The sequence below is a fragment of the Anomaloglossus baeobatrachus genome, chromosome 5 (genome assembly GCF_048569485.1).
Source record: "Anomaloglossus baeobatrachus isolate aAnoBae1 chromosome 5, aAnoBae1.hap1, whole genome shotgun sequence".
Classification (NCBI taxonomy): domain Eukaryota; kingdom Metazoa; phylum Chordata; class Amphibia; order Anura; family Aromobatidae; genus Anomaloglossus; species Anomaloglossus baeobatrachus.
In genome coordinates this window covers 349,487,866-349,510,545 of record NC_134357.1, presented here as the reverse complement: position 1 = coordinate 349,510,545, position 22,680 = coordinate 349,487,866, and the positions used below count along the sequence as shown (strand labels likewise).

General features: G+C 47.3%; 1 protein-coding gene across 2 annotated transcripts in view; it reads right to left on the bottom strand.

The window, feature by feature from the left end:
• Positions 1-22,680, bottom strand: part of CPNE1 (copine 1) — a 121,366-nt gene that overhangs the window by 28,283 nt on the left and 70,403 nt on the right. For both annotated transcript variants that reach the window (XM_075349904.1, XM_075349903.1), the window contains exons 10-13: positions 19,633-19,692; positions 12,158-12,291; positions 11,507-11,561; positions 2,094-2,145 (exon numbers count right to left, since the gene is read on the bottom strand). In XM_075349904.1, the coding sequence (XP_075206019.1) occupies positions 2,094-2,145; positions 11,507-11,561; positions 12,158-12,291; positions 19,633-19,692 (301 nt within the window). The remainder of the gene's footprint in view (positions 1-2,093; positions 2,146-11,506; positions 11,562-12,157; positions 12,292-19,632; positions 19,693-22,680) is intronic.

Sequence of the window (22,680 nt, the reverse complement as noted above, 5' to 3'; positions counted from 1 at the left end):
AAATCTTTAATTTCTTGAATGTATTTAATTCAGGTCCGTGTCACACGAACAGCAGAAGGATGTTATCCATGTGCTGCACTCGTTTTTCACGGACCCATAGACTGCTATTGGCCCTCATCAGTCATGCCGATTGTAAATAATGGACATAACTGTGTGGATCATGCGAACCGTGTGAAAACATGAACAGTGTGAAAATCAACACAGGTTTTAATGAGTTTGTGTGTAAACATATCTCCAGTACATGTAGGGGGCCTTAGAAAGATTTTGGTATCGTGACTGCATATTTCCTTATCCAGTAGCCCAAATAAACATATTTTAGGATCTAGTGGAACAGGAAAGGATGGAAAGCCGGATAGGACGGTGACCATACTTTGCCAGAAGGAGAGAATAATTGGGCAAGTCCAAACCATGTGCCAGAAATGTGTGTTTAAGGTGTGACACTGCAAACATTCCAAAGAGGGTAATCTACCCATTTGGTTCAACCTTGATGGGGCTAGGTAGGCTTGGTGAATAATGAATGGATTCATTTTAGCGTTCACTGAAGGGAAGACAAAAAGGGGGATTTCAAGATCTTTCAGTCCACCTCACTAATATTGGAAATAAGTATCTCCCACTTGTCTTTCACTTTCAGTGAAGTAGAACCAACATCTATTGATGGCATGTATGTGTACAGGGCTGATATGAGACCTTGCGACTTAAGAATACCTATCAACGGGAAGGTAGATATGGTCACCTATTACATTTTGTGAATGTAATTGTGATTTGATAGCAGACCTGAATTGAAGATATGTACACAATTGGGATCTTGAGACCTCATACTTATTGTAACTGATCAAAATTTAGCAGTAGATACTGATCATAAAGGCCACCAATTAAAAGGACGTTTGAGTGCTCCAAATCTGAGAGGATGACTGAGATACCAGGATAGATAATAAGGATTCTGACACAGAGGCATGTCCGCTAAAATACGAATGAAACTTGTCACTTGGCTCACCTTTCTCCAGACTAACCCCGCCATCTTGAGCATAGGCAACATTTTGGAAACACCAGGTCTATCAAGCTCTAAAAATCCTAGTAGACCACTAGTGTTTGCCACTTCCACTAAGTGACTCTCCGAATATAGCTTGTGCTTTAATTATTTAAACCACTGCTTTTGGTGCTGTGTTCGGTCTAGTGGGTGGTCCTATCGGTGACTGACAGCTTTATTTGTATAAGCCTGCCTACAGATATACATGTCAATCACAAATAGGACTGCCCTGTGGACTAAAAATCCCAGAAAAGGCAGAAGACAAACCGATTAAAACACAAGTTATACTGAATCCTCTCTCACAAAACTATATACCCTTCTGCTCAGCTCCCCCTGCTCTGGAACATGCTGCCTGCATTCTTATAATCCCAGGCTCCCTTAATCTTTGCATATATTTTCACAGTAGCGTAGCTAGAGACGTCTGAGCCCCAGAGTAAACATTTTCCAAGCCCTACTCCCCCCCCAGAGTCTTTCCAATGAGCAGCTGATTTGATTGAAAGCAATCTGCTAGATTGTTATTGAAAATACAAGCAAGGGGAAGCAAAAAAATGAGAAAGTCCAGCATACAAGGTTTGGATAAAATTACAGGCTTTATTGCAAACTTACTAATTAAATTCCAAATAGCAAAGGTATCTAGGCAAGTTGTGCAGAACCCCAATGGGGAAAAAGGAAAAAATTAATGAATTGACCGTGGTTGTTCAAGCAGCTACGCGTTATAGTTAGTAAGTTTGCAATAAAGCCTGTAATTTTATCCAAACCTTGGAAGCTGGATTTTCTTTTTTTGCTTCAGTGTTCACACCGGACAGGGTGTTTTTCCATGCTCCATGGAAGGGAAGGTCCGAATACAGGTGAGCTGACCCAATTTTTCTCTTTACAAGCAAGGGGAGACTGCTGCGTGCAATGGTGCAGGCCCCCCAATCCTACTGTGCTAGGTTTCACTCATGCACTGTGGGACACCCCCATAATTCTATGTAACATAATTGGCTATGTCCTTCCTGGGAGACATTTTTTGTCCTTTAGATACGTAAGCACAGTAATTGTGGCATAATGGTTAAGGACAACTTACCTGGACAATAAGGATTGTTGGGGTTGAAGTTCAAGGCAAACTCATGAGACACCTGAAAATTAAGCACAATTTTCAGTCAATGTAATAACAGAGTGAAGAAGGGAATTTTGTTTACTTACCGTAAATTCCTTTTCTTCTAGCTCCTATTGGGAGACCCAGACAATTGGGGTGTATAGCTTCTGCCTCCGGAGGCCACAGAAAGTATTACACTTTAAAAAGTGTAACCCCTCCCCTCTGCCTATACACCCTCCCGTGCATCACGGGCTCCTCAGTTTTGGTGCAAAAGCAGGAAGGAGGAAACTTATAAATTGGTCTAAGGATATTCAATCCGAAGGATGTTCGGAGAACTGAAACTATGAACCAAAGGAACAATTCAACATGAACAACATGTGTACACAACAGAACAACAGCCCGAAGGCAACAGGGGCGGGTGCTGGGTCTCCCAATAGGAGCTAGAAGAAAATGAATTTACGGTAAGTAAACAAAATTCCCTTCTTCTTTGTCGCTCCATTGGGAGACCCAGACAATTGGGACGTCCAAAAGCAGTCCCTGGGTGGGTAAAAGAATACCTCGATAAAAAGAGCCGAAAACGGCCCCCTCTTACAGGTGGGCAACCGCCGCCTGAAGGACTCGCCTACCTAGGCTGGCATCTGCCGAAGCATAGGTATGCACCTGATAGTGTTTCGTGAAAGTGTGCAGACTAGACCAGGTAGCCGCCTGACACACCTGCTGAGCCGTAGCCTGATGCCGCAATGCCCAGGACGCACCCACGGCTCTGGTAGAATGGGCTTTCAGCCCTGAAGGAACCGGAAGCCCAGAAGAACGGTAGGCTTCAAGAATCGGTTCCTTGATCCACCGAGCCAAGGTTGACTTGGACGCCTGCGACCCTTTACGCTGGCCAGCGACAAGGACAAAGAGCGCATCTGAACGGCGCAGGGGCGCCGTGCGAGACACGTAGAGCCGGAGTGCTCTTACTAGATCTAACAAGTGCAAATCCTTTTCACATTGGTGAACTGGATGAGGGCAAAATGAAGGTAAGGAAATATCCTGATTGAGATGAAACGGGGATACCACCTTAGGGAGGAATTCCGGGACCGGACGCAGAACCACCTTATCCTGGTGAAAAACCAAAAAGGGGGCTTTGCATGACAACGCTGCTAGCTCCGACACTCTACGGAGCGATGTAACCGCCACTAGAAAAGCCACCTTCTGCGAAAGACGTGATAGAGAGACATCCCGCAGCGGCTCGAAAGGTGGTTTCTGAAGAGCCCTTAGCACTCTGTTAAGATCCCAAGGTTCCAGCGGCCGCTTGTAAGGTGGGACAATGTGGCAAACTCCCTGCAGGAACGTGCGGACCTGCGGAAGTCTGGCTAGACGCTTTTGAAAAAAACACGGAAAGCGCCGAAACTTGTCCCTTGAGAGAGCCGAGAGACAAACCCTTGTCCATTCCGGATTGAAGGAAGGAAAGAAAGGTGGGTAAGGCAAATGGCCAGGGGGTAAAACCCTTATCAGAGCACCAGGATAAGAAGATCCTCCAAGCCCTGTGATAGATCTTGGCGGACGTTGGTTTCCTGGCCTGTCTCATAGTGGCAATGACATCTTGAGATAACCCTGAGGACGCTAGGATCCAGGACTCAATGGCCACACAGTCAGGTTGAGGGCCGCAGAATTCAGATGGAAAAATGGCCCTTGAGACAGCAAGTCTGGTCGGTCTGGGAGTGCCCACGGTTGACCCACCGTGAGGTGCCACAGATCCGGGTACCACGACCTCCTCGGCCAGTCTGGGGCGACGAGGATGGCGCGGCGGCAGTCGGACCTGATCTTGCGTAACACTCTGGGCAGCATTGCCAGAGGAGGAAACACATAAGGTAGTCGAAACTGCGACCAATCCTGAACTAATGCGTCCGCCGCCAGAGCTCTGTGATCTTGAGACCGTGCCATGAATGCCGGGACTTTGTTGTTGTGCCGAGACGCCATGAGATCGACGTCCGGCGTTCCCCAGCGGCAACAGATCTCTTGAAACACGTCCGGGTGAAGAGACCATTCCCCTGCGTCCATGCCCTGGCGACTGAGGAAGTCTGCTTCCCAGTTTTCTACGCCCGGGATGTGAACTGCGGAGATGGTGGATGCTGTGGCCTCCGCCCACAGCAGAATCCGCCGAACTTCCTGGAAGGCTTGACGGCTGCGCGTGCCGCCCTGATGGTTGATGTACGCGACCGCCGTGGCGTTGTCCGACTGTATGCAGATCTGCCTGGTCTTCAGCCAGCGATGAAACGCCTTCAGGGCCAGATACACTGCTCTTAGTTCCAGAACATTGATCTGAAGGGAGGACTCTGTCGGAGTCCAGGTTCCCTGAGCCCTGTGGTGGAGAAAAACCGCTCCCCACCCTGACAGACTCGCATCCGTCGTGACCACAGCCCAGGATGGGGGCAGGAAGGATTTTCCCTTCGACAGAGAAGTGGGAAGGAGCCACCACTGAAGAGAGGTTTTGGCTGCCAGGGAAAGAGAGACGTTCCTGTCCAGGGACGTCGACCTCCTGTCCCATTTGCGGAGAATGTCCCATTGGAGTGGACGCAGATGAAACTGCGCAAAGGGGACTGTCTCCATTGCTGCCACCATCTTCCCCAGGAAGTGCATGAGGCGCCTCAAGGGGTGCGACTGGGCCCGAAGAAGAGAGTGCACCCCTGTCTGCAGCGAACGCTGTTTGTCCAGCGGTAGCTTGACTATCGCTGAGAGAGTATGAAACTCCATCCCGAGGTAAGTCAGTGATTGGGTCGGTGTCAGTTTTGACTTTGGGAAATTGATGATCCACCCGAATCTCTGGAGAGTCTCCAGAGCCACGGTCAGGCTGTGTTGACATGCCACCCGGGAGGGTGCTTTGACTAGGAGATCGTCCAAGTAAGGGATCACCGAGTGGCCTTGAGAGTGTAGGACCGCCACAACGGATGCCATGACCTTGGTGAAGACCCGTGGGGCTGTCGCCAGGCCGAACGGCAGTGCCACAAACTGAAGGTGTTCGTCCCCGATGGCGAAACGCAGGAAGCGTTGATGCTCTGGTGCGATCGGCACATGGAGATAAGCATCCCTGATGTCGATTGATGCTAGGAAGTCTCCTTGGGACATCGAAGCGATGACCGAGCGGAGAGATTCCATGCGAAACCGTCTGGTTCTCACATGTCTGTTGAGCAGTTTGAGGTCCAGAACGGGACGGAATGATCCGTCCTTTTTTGGCACCACGAACAAGTTGGAGTAAAACCCGCGACCACGTTCCTGAAGGGGAACGGGGATCACAACTCCTTCTGTCTTCAGAGTGTTCACCGCCTGAAAAAGTGCCTCGGCTCGCTCGGGGGGCAGAGATGTTCTGAAGAAACGAGTCGGGGGACGAGAGCTGAACTCTATCCTGTAACCGTGAGACAGAATGCCTCTCACCCATCGGTCTTGGACATTTGGCCACCAGGCGTCGCAAAAGCGGGAGAGCCTGCCACCGACCGAGGATGCGGTTTGGGGAGGCCGAAAGTCATGAGGAGGCCGCCTTGGAGACGGTGCCTCCGGCGGCCTTTGGCGGACGTGACTTAGACCGCCATGAATAAGAGTTCCTCTGGCCCTTCTGTGGCCTGTTGGACGAGGAAGGTTGGGACCTGGCTGAGGGCCGAAAGGACCGAAACCTCGATTGAATTTTCCGTTGCTGCGGTCTGTTTGGCTTGGACTGGGGTAAGGACGAGTCCTTTCCCTTGGATTGTTTAATAATTTCATCCAATCGCTCGCCAAACAATCGGTCGCCGGAAAATGGCAAACCGGTTAAGAACTTCTTGGAAGCAGAGTCTGCCTTCCATTCGCGTAGCCACATGGCCCTGCGGACTGCCACCGAATTGGCGGACGCTACCGCTGTACGGCTAGCAGAGTCCAGGACGGCATTCATGGCGTAGGATGAAAATACCGACGCCTGAGAAGTCAAGGACGCAACTTGCGGAGCAGAGGTACGTGTGACCGCATTAATCTCAGACAGACAAGCTGAGATAGCTTGGAGTGCCCACACGGCTGCGAAGGCCGGGCCAAAAGACGCACCTGTGGCTTCATAGATGGATTTCATCAGGAGCTCTATCTGCCTGTCAGTGGCATCCTTGAGCGATGAACCATCTGCCACTGAAACTACGGATCTAGCCGCCAGTCTAGAGACTGGCGGATCCACCTTGGGACATTGAGCCCAACCCTTAACTACGTCAGAGGGGAAGGGGTAACGTGTGTCATTAAGGCGCTTATTAAAGCGCTTGTCCGGAAATGCTCTGTGCTTCTGGACAGCCTCTCTGAAGTTAGAGTGATCGAAAAACGCACTCCGTGTACGTTTGGGAAACCTAAACTGGTGCTTTTCCTGCTGCGAATCCGACTCCTCTATAAGTGGAGTTGGGGGAGAGAGATCTAGCACCTGGTTGATGGACGCTATAAGGTCATTTACTATGGCGTCCCCTTCAGGTGTATCAAGATTGAGAGCAACGTCAGGTTCAGAGCCCTGAGCTGCGACGTCCGCTTCATCCTCCAGAGAGTCATCAAGCTGAGACCCCGAACAGCGTGATGAAGTCAGGGAAGATTCCCAGCGAGCCCGCTTAGCCGGTCTGGGACTGCGGTCCGTGCCGGAGTCCTCCCCGTGAGACCTAGGGGCCACCCCAGGAGCACGCTGCAGCGCAGCCCGAGAGGGGCCTGGGGGCGATGATTCTACAGTGCCCGGGGCCTGTGTAAGGACCGGTCTGGACTGCAAGGCTTCTAGTATCTTAGCAGACCATCTGTCCATAGACTGAGCCATGGATTGTGAAAGCGACTCAGAGTTTCTCAGCCAAAACTGCAAACTGTCCCTGCCACCTGGATAGGGGCAGCCGGCGGTTCTACCTGAGCCGAGGGTCCCACCAGTGCCCGAGGCTCCGGCTGAGCGAGTGCAACAGGGGCCGAGCATTGCTCACAGTGAGGGTAGGTGGAACCTGCAGGTAACATAGCCGCACAAGAGGTACAGGTTGCAAAATAACCCTGTGTCTTGGCACCCTTGCTCCTTGTGAACGACATGCTGTTGTCTCCTAGGAGAGTGATCACTGAGGGTATATAGCCAGCAAACACAATGCGGCCGAACAGAGAAAATGTATACAGATATATATATAAATATATACACTTCGGCACCCCAGGGGGACCAGCACCGGTGACCGGTGTGGCTTACCGACCGCCCAAAGCGGTTGTGTGACCACCAGATTCCCTGCCTTGGGCCTCCCAGAGCTGCAGAGCTCGTTCCTGAAATCCTCCACCGGCAGAATGATTGTAAAAATGGCTGCCGGAGCTCTCAGGGGAGGAGGGGGCCGTGGGCGGCGACTAATAAAGTGCGGGAATCTGGTGCCCCACAGTGATCAGTGAGGGGGGAGGAGGACACTAAAGTATGCTCCAGCCCTCACTGTCGACGTCAAGTCGACCGTCCCGCCCTTACCCCTGACTGGCAGGCCCGGGGGCGGGAGTTATGGTACTAGGCCGCAGAAGCCAGGGACTAAATTTAATACCGCGGCCGACAAACAGGCCCGGTCGGCGCGGTAGTCCCGGCCGTCATCAAAATACAGCAGCCGCTGCGGTGTCAGTGACACGAGCGCTCCATACACCGTCCCTAAGGGGACACAGAGTACCTTTTGGATGCAGGGCCTGTCCCTGATGATATTAAGTCTCCTGTCCGGCAGATTCCCACAGGGGCTGCGGAGGGAGCCCGGTCCCAGTGCCTGGATGACCGGTTAGGATCCCACTTCTCCCAGAGCCTCTAAGGGATGGGGAAGGAAAACGGCATGTGGCTCCAGCCTCTGTACCCGCAATGGGTACCTCAACCTTAACAGCACCGCCGACTTAGTGGGGTGAGAAGGGAGCATGCCGGGGGCCCTGGGGCCCTCTTTTCTTCCATCCGATATAATCAGCAGCTGCTGCTGACTAAAATGTGGAGCTTGAGTGAATGTGTGCCTCCTTCAACACAAAGCACAAAACTGAGGAGCCCGTGATGCACGGGAGGGTGTATAGGCAGAGGGGAGGGGTTACACTTTTTAAAGTGTAATACTTTGTGTGGCCTCCGGAGGCAGAAGCTATACACCCCAATTGTCTGGGTCTCCCAATGGAGCGACAAAGAAAATGGGTATTAATAGTGGGACTGTATTACTGTGCACATGTAGAAAGGAATTAAAAAAACGAAACAAACTGGAATGGAGAAGACTTCTCAATCATGTCTTAAATTGTAATATTTTAGGACTACTAGAAATGTTAGACAGTTTCCTTTTGAAATGGCTCAAGGCTGCAGTACTTCATACAAATATTTTGCAAGTGGGCTCTCCTCCCTACAACAATGCCAAACATCTGGACGCTAACTGTGGTTTAGGCAAATTATGAGGCTAAGAAGGGAGGGGACATTTGGATTTGGGAGTTTAGATTTTGCTGGTTTTATTTTTTGAAGGGGATCCATGGCGCTTTTCCAGAGCCTTTGTGCTACCAGTAACATGGAAACCCCCGTATATTTCCGGTAATAGATGACAGATCTGAGTGGGGACCTGTGCTTTTATGGGTTGAGCTGAATGCTATTTGGTGGCAGTTTGGTTGCAGAACATTTTTGACCAGTTCACATTTATCCTGTGCTCCCAGTTCACATTTATCCTGTGCTCTACGCTGAGCACTTGCATCAGGGTTTTCATCTACATTTCCAAAATACATGATTCAGGTGAAACCCCCAATGGATCCATTCACTAATCAGGCAGCAGAGTTACTCTGAATTTTGTTTCCACTCTGTTCAGTGGTATACGTCCTTTGAAAGGTTAACAAAACTGTTGCTGACCACACTTTTGTGCACGTGTATAAAGATGGACACCGCCAGATCACAGGCCAGACAGTAGTTTCAAGTGATTCCCACTGCCTCATTACAGTGAATTTCCCATCGCAAAGTTTATCGGAATCATGATTTTCAGAGATATTCAGGTAATTTCCTGTGTAAGCACTCAGAGAAGAGCACAGAATAAATTTGAGCCATGCCATATTGTGATCTTTAGGAAATAGAATGAACAAAATCAACAGCAGTTGAAGAATTGGCTTTATTTATTTTTTTATGCCGTTCACCGTGCAGTATAAGTGATTAAGCGCCTTTATTCCTCTGGTCAGTACGATTACAGCAATACCAGGTTTATATTTTTAAAGATTTGGCGACTATCACACTAAAAAAACCCTGCTTTTTTAACATTTGCATTACAGAATCACTTTGTCAACTTTATTATCAAGGGAAAGGTTTTTTTATATTTTTACGGCGTTCACTGAAGGGGTTAACTAACGAGAGTTTTAAAGATCGCGTTGATACGAATGCAGTAATAGGAAATGTGCACTTTATTTTTTACATAAATATAACTTTACTGGAATAATTAAAAATGTATTTGTTCTGATTTTTTATATTTTTACATTTTTTTTATTTAACCTTTTAACTTAGTTCCTATATGGGACATTAATTTTCACTGCTCTAATCACAGCTATAATTTATTGCATTGATCATTGCAGTACAGTGCCGCTGTCAGAGTTGCACTATCCGCAGCCTCAGGAATCATGATTCTGGCACGACCCCTGAGGCTTCATGTAACTGGGTGACCCGGAGGTTGTCATGACAACCTTGGGTCACCATGGCAATGTTTGGGTCGTCACGATCACATCGCTGGGGCACCAATCAGAGGGGTGAGGGACCACAATCTTTCTTCTCTCAATATCGATCATCACATATAGGGGGGGTTAATCAGCCAGGGACGATGCGGGGACCTGCTAATGTGAGCCGGGGCTCAGCTGTTGGGAACCTGCTATAAAAAATAAAAGTCACCAATAGAAGCTTCCTACTTGCCCATACACATGTGCTGTCCCCACTAGGGAGAGTCAGCACACAGTGTGTGTAATGAGATCCACCAAACTGTAGATCCAGAGCGGTCAGTAACGAAAACAACCACTAGAGGGAGCCCAGGCACACGGCGTCCTAGGCAACTGAATGGTTGTTAAGAGGAGTCGTACTATCCGGGGTCAGAACCGAGAAAGGTAGCTCAGTACAAGGGAGGAGGTGGAGTCAGAGTCCAGGCCAAGCCAGAAGTCGGTAACAGGGAGAGCAAGCCGAAGGAGGGGGCACAGGGACGGGTCAACAAGCAGGAGAGGGGCACGGAAGGTAAGAAAAAAAGATAAGTTGGGAGACATGGAGGTCAGGAAGGGTCGGGGGAGGTAATGGATAGAATCTAAAGCACCTACAGGAACCAGCCGAGCACAATGCAGAGCAGATCTATAACTGGTAGCAGGATGATGAAGGGGACGTCCTGATAACGTCGTGAGCTCTTGGGAACGAGGCATGGAAGGAAAAGCTCCTCCCACTGGGAATGCCAACAGCATAATCGGGTGACTTATACAGCTCTGTCACAGCAGAGTGCAAACAGTATGGTGACAACACATGGAGGTTTTTAACCCAGAGAAAGGCTTCAGTTCAGTGTAGGTTCCCAGTAATATGAGATTGCCTTGATGTGGCTACTCAGCAGATATAGAAATGGCCAATTTTGTATGCTAAATATCTCAATTTTTTCTTAGATTTACTTTAGCAGTAATGCATATCTATATTCTTATATTCATGGCTTCCATGCTCTAGCATTTCAGAGCACTGCTTTTTTTTGTTGTCTTTCATTCCCCAGTTAGGTGACTTGCCTCCAATAAGAGGGGAATCTGGGGGGGGGATGTTAGAAAAGACCAGCATACCTTTTACACTAAAAACAGTGTGTGTGTGTGTGTGTGTGTGTGTGTATATATATATGTGTATATATATATATATATATATATATATATATATATATATATATATATATATATATATATATATATATATATATATATATATATATATATATATATATATATATATATATATATATATATATATATATATATATATATATATATATATATATATATATATATATATATGTATGTGTGTGTATATATATATATATGTGTGTGTGTGTGTGTATGTGTGTATATATGTATGTGTGTATGTATGTGTGTGCACGTGTATGTGTATGTATGTATGCATGTATGTATATGTATGTGTGTGTATATATGTATGTATGCATGTATGTATGTATATGTATGTGTGTATATATGTATGTGTGTATATATGTATGTGTGTATGTGTGTATGTATGTATGTGTGTATGTATGTATGTATGCATGCATGCATGTATATGTATGCGTGTGTATATGTATGTGTGTATGTATGTGTGTGTGCGTGTATGTGTGTGTGTATGTGTGTGTGTGCGCGTGTGTATGTGTGCATATATGTATATGTATGTGTGTATGTGTATGTGTGTGTGCGTGTGCGCGTGCGCGTGTGTATGGAAATTCCTACAATTTTCTTACCTGCCAGTTTGGTGGTACCTGGGCTCCAAATCCAAAAGCTGGAAACTGTTTGTCTCTGTAAACAATGTGCAATACAGGGTAATATTGTGGTACCGTGTTAGTATTTCAATTGATTTTTCTGGCTATGTCCCAAGAATGACCAAAGTATTTTAGGAGTGATACCTTTATAGGTTAACCAGAAAAATTATATTAGCAAGCTTTCAGAGCACAAAGGCTCCTTCTTCAGGCATTTTAAAATTTGCCTGAAGAAGGACTCTCTGTAAACAGGAATTGTTATAGAATGCCTTAAATACTACGCAAAAACTAGGTTAAGTGCAAAAAAAAAAAAAAAAATTCAAAAGGATCCGTATAAGGAATGATTATAATTCCATGTGATGTGAACCCCCCCCATTCTCCCCACATGCAGAATTCCAAATCCTGCCTTTACATGGTAATAAGTGTCATAATCAACACAACTAATTTACCGGCATGTGTGGCAGGCAGTCAGACAATACAAAAACAAAATCTACTTCATCTGATAATGTGATCATAGGTATAGGAAAGTTACGTCACAATGATAATATTTTCAGTCTTCAACATACAAAGGGATAGTCTTTGGTGGAATATTCCTTCACGTATAAAAGAATCATAAGCAATAGAAGAGACTCTTACGCATCATAGTCCTGGACCACGTTACCCACGCACCATATTGCGGAAAGATATTCATTGACACCATTTGGGCTGATGTAGTGTAAGGAGTCGGGAGATTTGGGATCTCCATTTGAGCCAGTGAAATCAATTCCTACCTGAAAACAGAAAAACACAAGCAAATGATAAAAGGAAATTTCTAAGGGGTACTTCTCACATAGTGAGATCGCTAGCGAGATCGCTGCTGAGTCACAGGTTTTGTGATGTACCAATGACCTAATCAGCGATCTCGCGGTGTGTGACACTGAGCAGCGATCTGGCCCCTGCTGTGAAATCATAGTATCATAGTTTTTAAGGTTGAAGGGAGACTAAGTCCATCTAGTTCAACCCGTAGCCTAACATGTTGATCCAGAGGAAGGCAAAAAACCCCCAATGTGGCAAACAAGTTCCAATGGGGAAAAAATTTCCTTCCTGACTCCACATCCGGCAATCAGACTAGTTCCCTGGATCAATACCCTGTCATAAAATCTAATATACATAACTGGTAATATTAAATTTTTCAAGAAAGGCATCCAGGCTCTGCTTAAATGTTAGTAGTGAATCACTCATTACAACATCATGCGGCAGAGAGTTCCATAGTCTCACTGCTCGTACAGTAAAGAATCCTCGTCTGTGATTATGATTAAACCTTCTTTCCTCAAGACGTAGCGGATGCCCCCGTGTTCCAGTCGCAGGCCTAGGTGTAAAAAGATCTTTGGAAAGGTCTCTGTACTGTCCCCTCATATTTATACATTGTGATTAGATCCCCCCTAAGCCTTCGTTTTTCCAAACTAAATAACCCCAAGTTTAATAACCTGTCTTGGTATTGCAGCCCACCCATTCCTCTAATAATCTTGGTGGCTCTTCTCTGCACCCTCTCCAGTTCAGCTATGTCCTTCTTATAAATCGGTGACCAGAATTGTACACAGTATTCTAAGTGCGGTCGCACTAGTGACTTATACAGAGGTAGAACTATATTTTTTTCATGAACACTTATACCTCTTTTAATACATCCCATTATTTTATTAGCCCTGGCAGCAGCTGCCTGACACTGTCCACTAAAGTGAAGTTTACCATCCACCCAAGTCTTTTTCTGTGTCTGTTTTACCCAGTGTTCTACAATTAAGTACATAATCATAAATGTTATTTCCTCTACCCAAGTGCATGACCTTACATTTATCTACATTAAACTTCAATTGCCACTTCTCAGCCCAATCCTCCAATTTACATAAATCTCCCTGTAATATAAAATTATCCTCCTCTGTATTGATTACCCTGCAGAGTTTAGTATCATCTGCAAATATTGAAATTCTACTCTGCATGCCCCCAACAAGGTCATTTATAAATATGTTGAAAAGAAGCGGGCCCAATACTGACCCCTGTGGTACCCCACTATGAACTGAGACCCAGTCCGAGTACGTACAATTAATAACCACTCTTTGTTTCCTATCACTGAGCCAGTTTTTAACCCAGTTACACATATTTTCCCCTATCCCCATTATTCTCATTTTATGTACCAACCTTTTGTGTGGCACCGTATCAAAAGCTTTTGAAAAGTCCATATACACAACATCCACTGCATTTCCCTGGTCCAGGCTTGAACTTACTTCTTCATAGAAGCTGATCAAATTAGTTTGACAGGATCGATCCCTCATAAACCCATGTTGATACTCTGTCATAAGGTTATTTTTCTTGAGATACTCCAGTATAGCATCGCTCAAGAAACCCTCAAGGATTTTACCAACCGTAGAGGTTAAACTTACCGGCCTATAATTTCCCGGCTCAGTTTTTGTCCCCTTTTTGAATATTGGCACCACATTTGCTATGCGCCAGTCCTGCGGTACCGACCCTGTTATTAAGGAATCTGAGAAAATTAAAAATAATGGTCTATCACAGAACTCAATTCCTGTAGTACTCTGGGGTGTATGCCATCCGGGCCCGGAGATTTGTCAACCTTAGTGATTTCGAGGCGGCGGCGTACTTCCTGCTGGGTTAAGCAGGTAATATTCAAGGGTGAATTTATGGTATCACTGGTCATGTCATCTGCCATGGCATTTTCTTGTATAAAAACCGTAGAAAAAGTCATTCAGCAGGTTGGCTTTACCCTCATCCCCTTCCACCATTTCACCAAGACTATTTTTAAGGGGGCCAACACTATCGCTTTTCAGTTTTTTACTGTTTATGTAGTTAAAGAATATTTTAGGATTATTTTTACTTTCTCTTGCAATGAGTGTCTCAAACTTAGCTAACTTAATTTGCTTTTTACATATTTTATTTAATTTTCTATAATTATATAATGCCTCATCACTACCTACCCTCTTTAATTCTTTTAAGGCTTTCTGTTTTTCTTTTATTGCTTCCCTTACAGCTCTATTTAGCCATAGGGGTTTCCTCCTATTTCTAGCATGTTTGTTCCCATAGGGTATATTTTCTGCACAAGCCCTATTCAGGATGCTCATAAAAGTCTCCCATTTGCTTTGTGTACTTTTATTACTTAGTACATCATCCCAGTTTATTGCACTAAGATAATCTCTCAACCGTTTAAAATTTGCTTTCCTGAAGTTTAGTGTCCTTGTAGCCCCTCTACTAGACATCTTACTAAAGAATACATGAAAACTTATTATTTTGCGATCACTATTCCCCAAGTAACCCCCAACTTGCATATTTGATATGCGGTCCGGCCTATTGGTTAGTACAAGGTCTAGTAGTGCTCCCCCTCTTGTGGGGTCCTGTACCATTTGTGAAAGGTAATTATCTTTCATTGTTATCAAAAATCTATTTCCTTTGCTGGAACTGCAAGTTTCTGTTCCCCAATTTATATCAGGATAGTTAAAGTCCCCCATAATAATTACCTCTCCGAGACTCGCTGCTTTATCAATTTGCTTTATGAGGAGATTCTCTACCTCTTCCATAATATTCGGCGTCTTATAACACACCCCTATCAGTATTTTATTATTCATTCATTCTCCCCCCCCTTATCTCCACCCATAGGGACTCTACATTCTCAGTACCCTCACATATGTTGTCACGCAGGATGGGTTTTAAGGATGATTTTACATATAGACACACACCTCCCCCTCGCTTATTTGTACGGTCATTCCTGAATAGGCTATAACCCTGTAAATTAACAGCCCAGTCATAGCTCTCATCCAGCCATGTCTCTGATATCCCCACTATATCATATTTTTCTTCCAACAATATTAATTCTAATTCCTCCACCTTATTTGTGAGGCTTCGGGCATTAGTGTACATGCACGTTACGTATGACTCTGTACCTGTATTCCTGCTTACTGTATTAACTGTCCTAACCCTTCCCCCCGTACCTCCCCCAATTTCATTACTTGTGCCCTGGTCACTATCTGCACTACATTCCCCTTCTATAAAGTGAATACCCTCGCCCCCCATTCCTAGTTTAAACACTCCTCCAACCTTCTAGCCATTTTCTGCCCCAGCAGAGCTGCACCCTCCCCATTAAGATGCAGCCCATCCCTAGCATAGAATCTGTAGCCAACTGAAAAGTCGGCCCAATTCTCCAGGAACCCAAAACCCTCTTTCCTACACCAATTCCTGAGCCACCTGTTAACCTCCCTGATCTCCCTTTGCCTCTCTGGTGTGGCTCGTGGCACAGGTAGTATTTCCGAAAATACCACCTTTGAGGTCCATGCTTTAAGCTTACAACCCAATTCCCTGAAATCATCTTTAAAGGACCTTCCACCTACCTCTAACTTTGTCATTTGTGCCAATGTGTACTATGACCACTGGGTCCTCCCCAGCCCCTCCCAGTAATCTGTCAACCCGATCAGCGATGTGCCGAACTCGAGCGCCAGGAAGACAGCACACTGTTAGGGCAAATCTGTCACAAAGACAGGGATCGCCGATCTGTCCCCCTAATAATTGAGTCCCCCACTACCAGTACCTGTCTTGCCTGCCCTGCACTCCTATTCCCCCCTTACTGGAGCAGACACTCCTCTGGCGTTCAGAGGTCATGCCTTGCTGCAGCAATGCTACCCCTGTAATGACATCCCCCTCATCTGCCAAGTTTGCAAACCTATTGGGGTGTGTCAGTTCAGGACTAGCCTTCCTAGCACTTTTCCCTTTACCCCCCTTTCTAACTGTCACCCAGCTACCTACCTCACCGTCCTGCCGCTCCCTACTAAGATCCTCCCCCACATCTGACCCAGCAAGCTGCTGCTCAGTGAGCAGCAAACTCCTTTCCAAATCGCTGCTCGTTACACACTGCTTTGGTCCATTTTTTGGTGGTTGCTCTCCCTTTGTGAAGCACACATCACTGTGTTTGACAGCAAGAGAGCAACGATCTGAATGTGCAGGGAGCCGGCTTCTGCGGACGCTGGTAACCAAGGTACACATCGGGTAACCAAGCAAAGGCTTTGCTTGGTTACCCGATATTTACCTTGGTTACCAGCTTCCACAGCTGATAGAAGCCAGCTGCCTGCTCCCTGCACACGTAGCCAAGGTACACATCGGGTAACCAAGCAAAGGCTTTGCTTAGTAACCCGATGTGTACCATGGTTACGAAGCACAGCGTCGTTACACTGGTCGCTGGTAGCTGGTGGCTGATCTCTGATCTCTGTGGAGATCTGCCTGATTGACAGCTCACCAGCGACCATGTAGCGACGCTCCAGCGATCCCTGCCAGGTCAGATCACTGGTGGGATCGCTGGAGCGTCGCTAAGTGTGACGGTACCCTAAGAATCTTGAGGTCATACAAATAAACAACAAAACTATACACCAGTTTGATATGATTATTCCCATAGACAAGAGTAGGGACAATTCTGGAAACAAAAAATAAAAATTCAGACTCTCCTTAACCTTGCCTAACTTGGTTAGATCTGACATACACACAAGACCATGTTTTGAGCAGTACTGGCTGTGCTGTGAGCAGGGAAGCGAGGGAAAAGAGGAAGAGGGATTTCCATCAGGCTTGTGAGGAGCCGAGAGCTTTATGGAGGTCAGTGGTTGAAGCTGTTTAGATTGGACGCTGACTGAGCCAAGCAGCCGGGACCCTGAAGAATCAAGTGGATTGCTGCCTGGGAAGAAGGATCTTGGAGCAGACTGTGACAAGACACCCTGAACAGTGCTTTCAATCCTGCAGAACTGTAAGTGTACTGTGATTGTGATTTCCAAAGGCTTATGGCGGACTCTGTCTGAAACACGGTACTGTTAAACTGGTGTCACACATAACGACGACGAAAACGACGTCGCTGCTACGTCACCATTTTCTGTGACGTTGCAGCGACGTCCCGTCGCTGTCGCTGTGTGTGACATCCAGCAACGACCTGGCCCCTGCTGTGAGGTCGCCGGTCGTTGCTGAATGTCCAGCTTCATTTTTTGGTCGTCACTCTCCCGCTGTGACACACACATCGCTGTGTGTGACAGCGAGAGAGCGACGAAATGAAGCGATCAGGAGCCGGCACTGGCAGCTGCGGTAAGCTGTAACCAGCGTAAACATCGGGTAACCAAGGGAAGACCTTTCCCTGGTTACCCGATGTTTACGCTGGTTACCAGCCTCCGCTCTTGCTGCCAGCGCCGGCTCCTGCTCTGTGCACATGTAGCTGCAGTATGCATCGGGTAATTAACCCGATGTATACTGTAGCAAGGAGAGCAAGGAGCCAGCGCTAAGCAGTGCGCGCGGCTCCTTGCTCTCTGCACTGTGACATGTAGCTGCAGCACACATCGGGTTAATTAACCCGATGTGTACTGTACCTAGGAGAGCAAGGAGCCAGCGCTAAGCGCGGCTCCCTGCTCTCTGCACATGTAGCACAGCGACGTTATGATCGCTGCTTCTGCTGTGTTTGACAGCTGAGCAGCGATCATAACAGCGACTTACAAGGTCGCTGTTACGTCACCGAAAATGGTGACGTAACAGCGACGTCGTTGTCGCTGTCGCTTAGTGTGACACCAGCTTTAATGATGCCTGGGTATCCAATCAGTTTATGCACTTGTATGTTGTGTTTGCATTTGTGATGTGTAGGATTGTTAAATTGTGTGTTATTCCAGAGATCCTCACTAGATTGCACTCATTGGATTTACAGTCCTTATTCTGCTGTGTCAGTGTACTGCTGTTTGTCTCTTATTCTTAAGGCCCCTTTACACACAGACTTTCTAGCAATCCCACTAGCGATCCCACCAGCGATCCCAACCTGGCCGGGATCGCTACAAAGTCTCTGGTGAGTCTCTGGTGAGCTGTCAAACAGGCAAACCTGTAAAACGACGCAACAGTGATAGGGACCTGCAGAACGACCTAGCTAGTCATTGGGGACGTTGTAAAGCAGCTTTTTGAAAGGGAAGTCGCTAACGAAGTCGCTGTAAAGTCCCCTTTACACACAGACTTTCTAGCGATCATGCTGCACAGCAGGAAACAGAGGACCAAAGAATGGTCCTGAGAGATGTGTAGTGATCAGCAACTTCACAGCAGGGGCCAGGTCGCTGATGTGTTTCAAACACTGCAATGTCGCTGGGGAGGTCGCTATTATGTCACAAAACCGGTGATGTTACAGCGATGTCGTTTGCGATGTTGCAGTGTGTAAAGGGGCCTTTAGTCTTAGGTAAATTTGATTACTGCAGTTTGTAATACACATTGTAAGGATCTCTGGAGCTAACACACTGACCTTGGCAAATAGCCTGTGTGTGTGTGTGTGTATAATAGGCGTAGTAGTTACTGGGGAGTAATTGAATACTGCATTTTATATTGAGCCTATTCCCCATACCCTTCAGTAAATATAGTGTTGTGACATTTCTGCCTGAGCCTCGGGTTTCAGAGAGAGGTAGAGAGGGGCTTTCAAACACCACACCAATGATCACCAATGAGAGAAGTCAGATTAATGTATCTTTATTTTGCACAGGTCTATGCGTTTCTGGAGACTCAGCTCCCTTCCTCAGGACCGTAAAGCATAAGAAAACATCAAATCTTGCGTGCTTTACGGTCCTGAGGAAGGGAGCTGAGTCTCCAGAAACGCATAGACCTGTGCAAAATAAAGATACATTAATCTGACTTCTCTCATCGGTGATCATTGGCGCGGTGTTTGAAAGCCCCTCTCTACCTTTCTCTGTTATCTGACATCTGGGGTACTGCTGCCGTGATCAGGATATCTATGATTTTACAGTGGTTGTGACTCTCACAACTCTATCTGGCGAGTAGGACTGCTCATTATATTCACCCCGTGTCTATTGGGGTAAGACCCTATTTGCGCTTTTTTCAACAGCTATCGTTTTTTGAGCCTCGGGTTTGGGACTTGCTGGATCTCACTCGGACCTCTGGTCATTACAATTTAATAAGTCAGTTTATAATGGAAACAATGATGCTGGGCCAGATCCATGCAGAATGCACACCAGCCGCATCTAGCAATATTTTTCCCTTTCCTTCCCATATGGGAGTGAAATTAAGGTAAGTGGTCACTGCGGCTAAACTTTCAAGACAATTATGTGTGTGAAATCACTTACCGTAAAGTTGATCTGGCACCCACCCATCACATAATCCAGGAAGGAATATTCTACATCAATCTAAAAGGCAAAACAGTAGAAGTAGAAATAGAATCACACAATAAAACATTCTACAAGACATTACAGATGTACATTTTGTAATATTCAGCCCTGGCAGTATAACCGAAGCACATATCTTTGTGGGGAACAAATAGCCCCTAAAAAAAATAAATAAATAATTGCAACTCTAGTGTTTGAATCGCTGCCTCAGTTCTGCAGAAGAAGGGAATTTTGTTTACTTACCGTAAATTCCTTTTCTTCTAGCTCCTATTGGGAGACCCAGACAATTGGGTGTAAAGCTTCTGCCTCCGGAGGCCACACAAAGTATTACACTTTAAAAAGTGTAACCCCTCCCCTCTGCCTATACACCCTCCCGTGCATCACGGGCCCATCAGTTTTGGTGCCAAAGCAGGAAGGAGGAAACTTATAAATTGGTCTAAGGTAAATTCAATCCGAAGGATGTTCGGAGAACTGAACCATGAACCAAAAGAACAGTTCAACATGAACAACATGTGTACACAAAAAAACAACAGCCCGAAGGGAACAGGGGCGGGTGCTGGGTCTCCCAATAGGAGCTAGAAGAAAAGGAATTTACGGTAAGTAAACAAAATTCCCTTTGTCGCTCTATTGGGAGACCCAGACAATTGGGACGTCCAAAAGCAGTCCCTGGGTGGGTAAAAGAATACCTCGATAAAAAGAGCCGTAAAACGGCCCCTTCCTACAGGTGGGCAACCGCCGCCTGAAGGACTCGCCTACCTAGGCTGGCATCTGCCGAAGCATAGGCATGCACCTGATAGTGTTTCGTGAAAGTGTGCAGACTCGACCAGGTAGCCGCCTGACACACCTGCTGAGCCGTAGCCTGGTGCCGCAATGCCCAGGACGCCCCCACGGCTCTGGTAGAATGGGCTTTCAGCCCTGAAGGGACCGGAAGCCCAGAAGAACGGTAGGCTTCAAGAATCGGTTCCTTGATCCACCGAGCCAAGGTTGACTTGGAAGCCTGCGACCCTTTATGCTGGCCAGCGACAAGGACAAAGAGCGCATCAGAACGGCGCAGGGGCGCCGTACGAGAAATGTAGAGTCTGAGTGCTCTCACCAGATCTAACAAGTGCAAATCCTTTTCACATTGGTGAACTGGATTAGGACAAAAAGAAGGTAAGGAGATATCCTGATTGAGATGAAAAGGGGATACCACCTTAGGGAGAAATTCCGGGACCGGACGCAGAACCACCTTATCCTGGTGAAACACCAGGAAGGGGGCTTTGCATGACAGCGCAGCTAGCTCAGACACTCTCCGAAGTGATGTGACTGCCACTAGGAAAACCACCTTCTGCGAAAGGCGTGAAAGAGAAACCTCCCTCATCGGCTCGAAAGGTGATTTCTGAAGAGCCGTTAGCACCCTGTTAAGATCCCAGGGTTCTAGCGGACGCTTGTAAGGAGGGACTATGTGGCAAACCCCCTGCAGGAACGTGCGTACCTGCGGAAGCCTGGCTAGACGCTTTTGAAAAAACACGGAAAGCGCCGAGACTTGTCCCTTGAGAGAGCCGAGAGACAAACCCTTTTCCATTCCGGATTGAAGGAAGGACAGAAAAGTGGGCAAGGCAAACGGCCAGGGAGTAAAACCCTGATCAGAGCACCAGGATAAGAAGATCCTCCACGTCCTGTGGTAGATCTTGGCGGACGTTGGTTTCCTGGCCTGTCTCATAGTGGCAATGACCTCTTGAGATAACCCTGAAGACGCTAGGATCCAGGACTCAATGGCCACACAGTCAGGTTGAGGGCTGCAGAATTCAGATGGAAAAATGGCCCTTGAGACAGCAAGTCTGGTCGGTCTGGTAGTGCCCACGGTTGACCCACCGTGAGATGCCACAGATCCGGGTACCACGACCTCCTCGGCCAGTCTGGGGCGATGAGGATGGCGCGGCGGCAGTCGGACCTGATCTTGCGTAACACTCTGGGCAGCAGTGCCAGAGGAGGAAATACATAAGGCAGTCGAAACTGCGACCAATCCTGAACTAATGCGTCTGCCGCCAGCGCTCTGTGATCTTGAGACCGTGCCATAAATGCCGGGACCTTGTTGTTGTACCGGGACGCCATTAAATCGACGTCCGGCGTTCCCCAGCGGCAACAGATCTCTTGAAACACGTCCGGGTGAAGAGACCATTCCCCTGCGTCCATGCCCTGGCGACTGAGGAAGTCTGCTTCCCAGTTTTCTACGCCCGGGATGTGAACTGCGGAGATGGTGGAGGCTGTGGCTTCCACCCACAGCAGAATCCGCCGAACTTCTTGGAAGGCTTGACGACTGCGTGTGCCGCCTTGGTGGTTGATGTACGCCACTGCCGTGGCGTTGTCCGACTGAATTCGGATCTGCCTGCCTTCCAGCCACGGCTGGAACGCCTTTAGGGCTAGATACACTGCCCTTATCTCCAGAACATTGATCTGAAGGGAGGACTCTGGCTGAGTCCAGGTACCCTGAGCCCTGTGGTGGAGGAAGACTGCTCCCCACCCTGACAGACTCGCGTCCGTCGTGACCACAGCCTAGGATGGGGGCAGGAAGGATTTTCCTTTCGACAGAGAAGTGGGAAGAATCCACCACTGAAGAGAGGCTTTGGCTGCCCGAGAGAGGGAGACGTTCCTGTCGAGGGACGTCGACCTCCTGTCCCATTTGCGGAGAATGTCCCATTGGAGTGGACGCAGATGAAACTGCGCAAATGGAACTGCCTCCATTGCTGCCACCATCTTCTCTAGGAAGTGCATGAGGCGCCTCAAGGGGTGTGACTGGGCTCGAAGAAGAGATTGCACCCCTGTCTGTAGTGAGCGCTGTTTGTCCAGCGGGAGCTTCACTATCGCTGAGAGAGTATGAAATTCCATCCCGAGGTAAGTTAGCGATTGAGTCGGTGTCAATTTTGACTTTGGGAAATTGATGATCCACCCAAACCTCTGGAGAGTCTCCAGAGCAGTGTTCAGGCTGTGTTGGCATGCCACCCGGGAGGGTGCTTTGACTAGAAGATC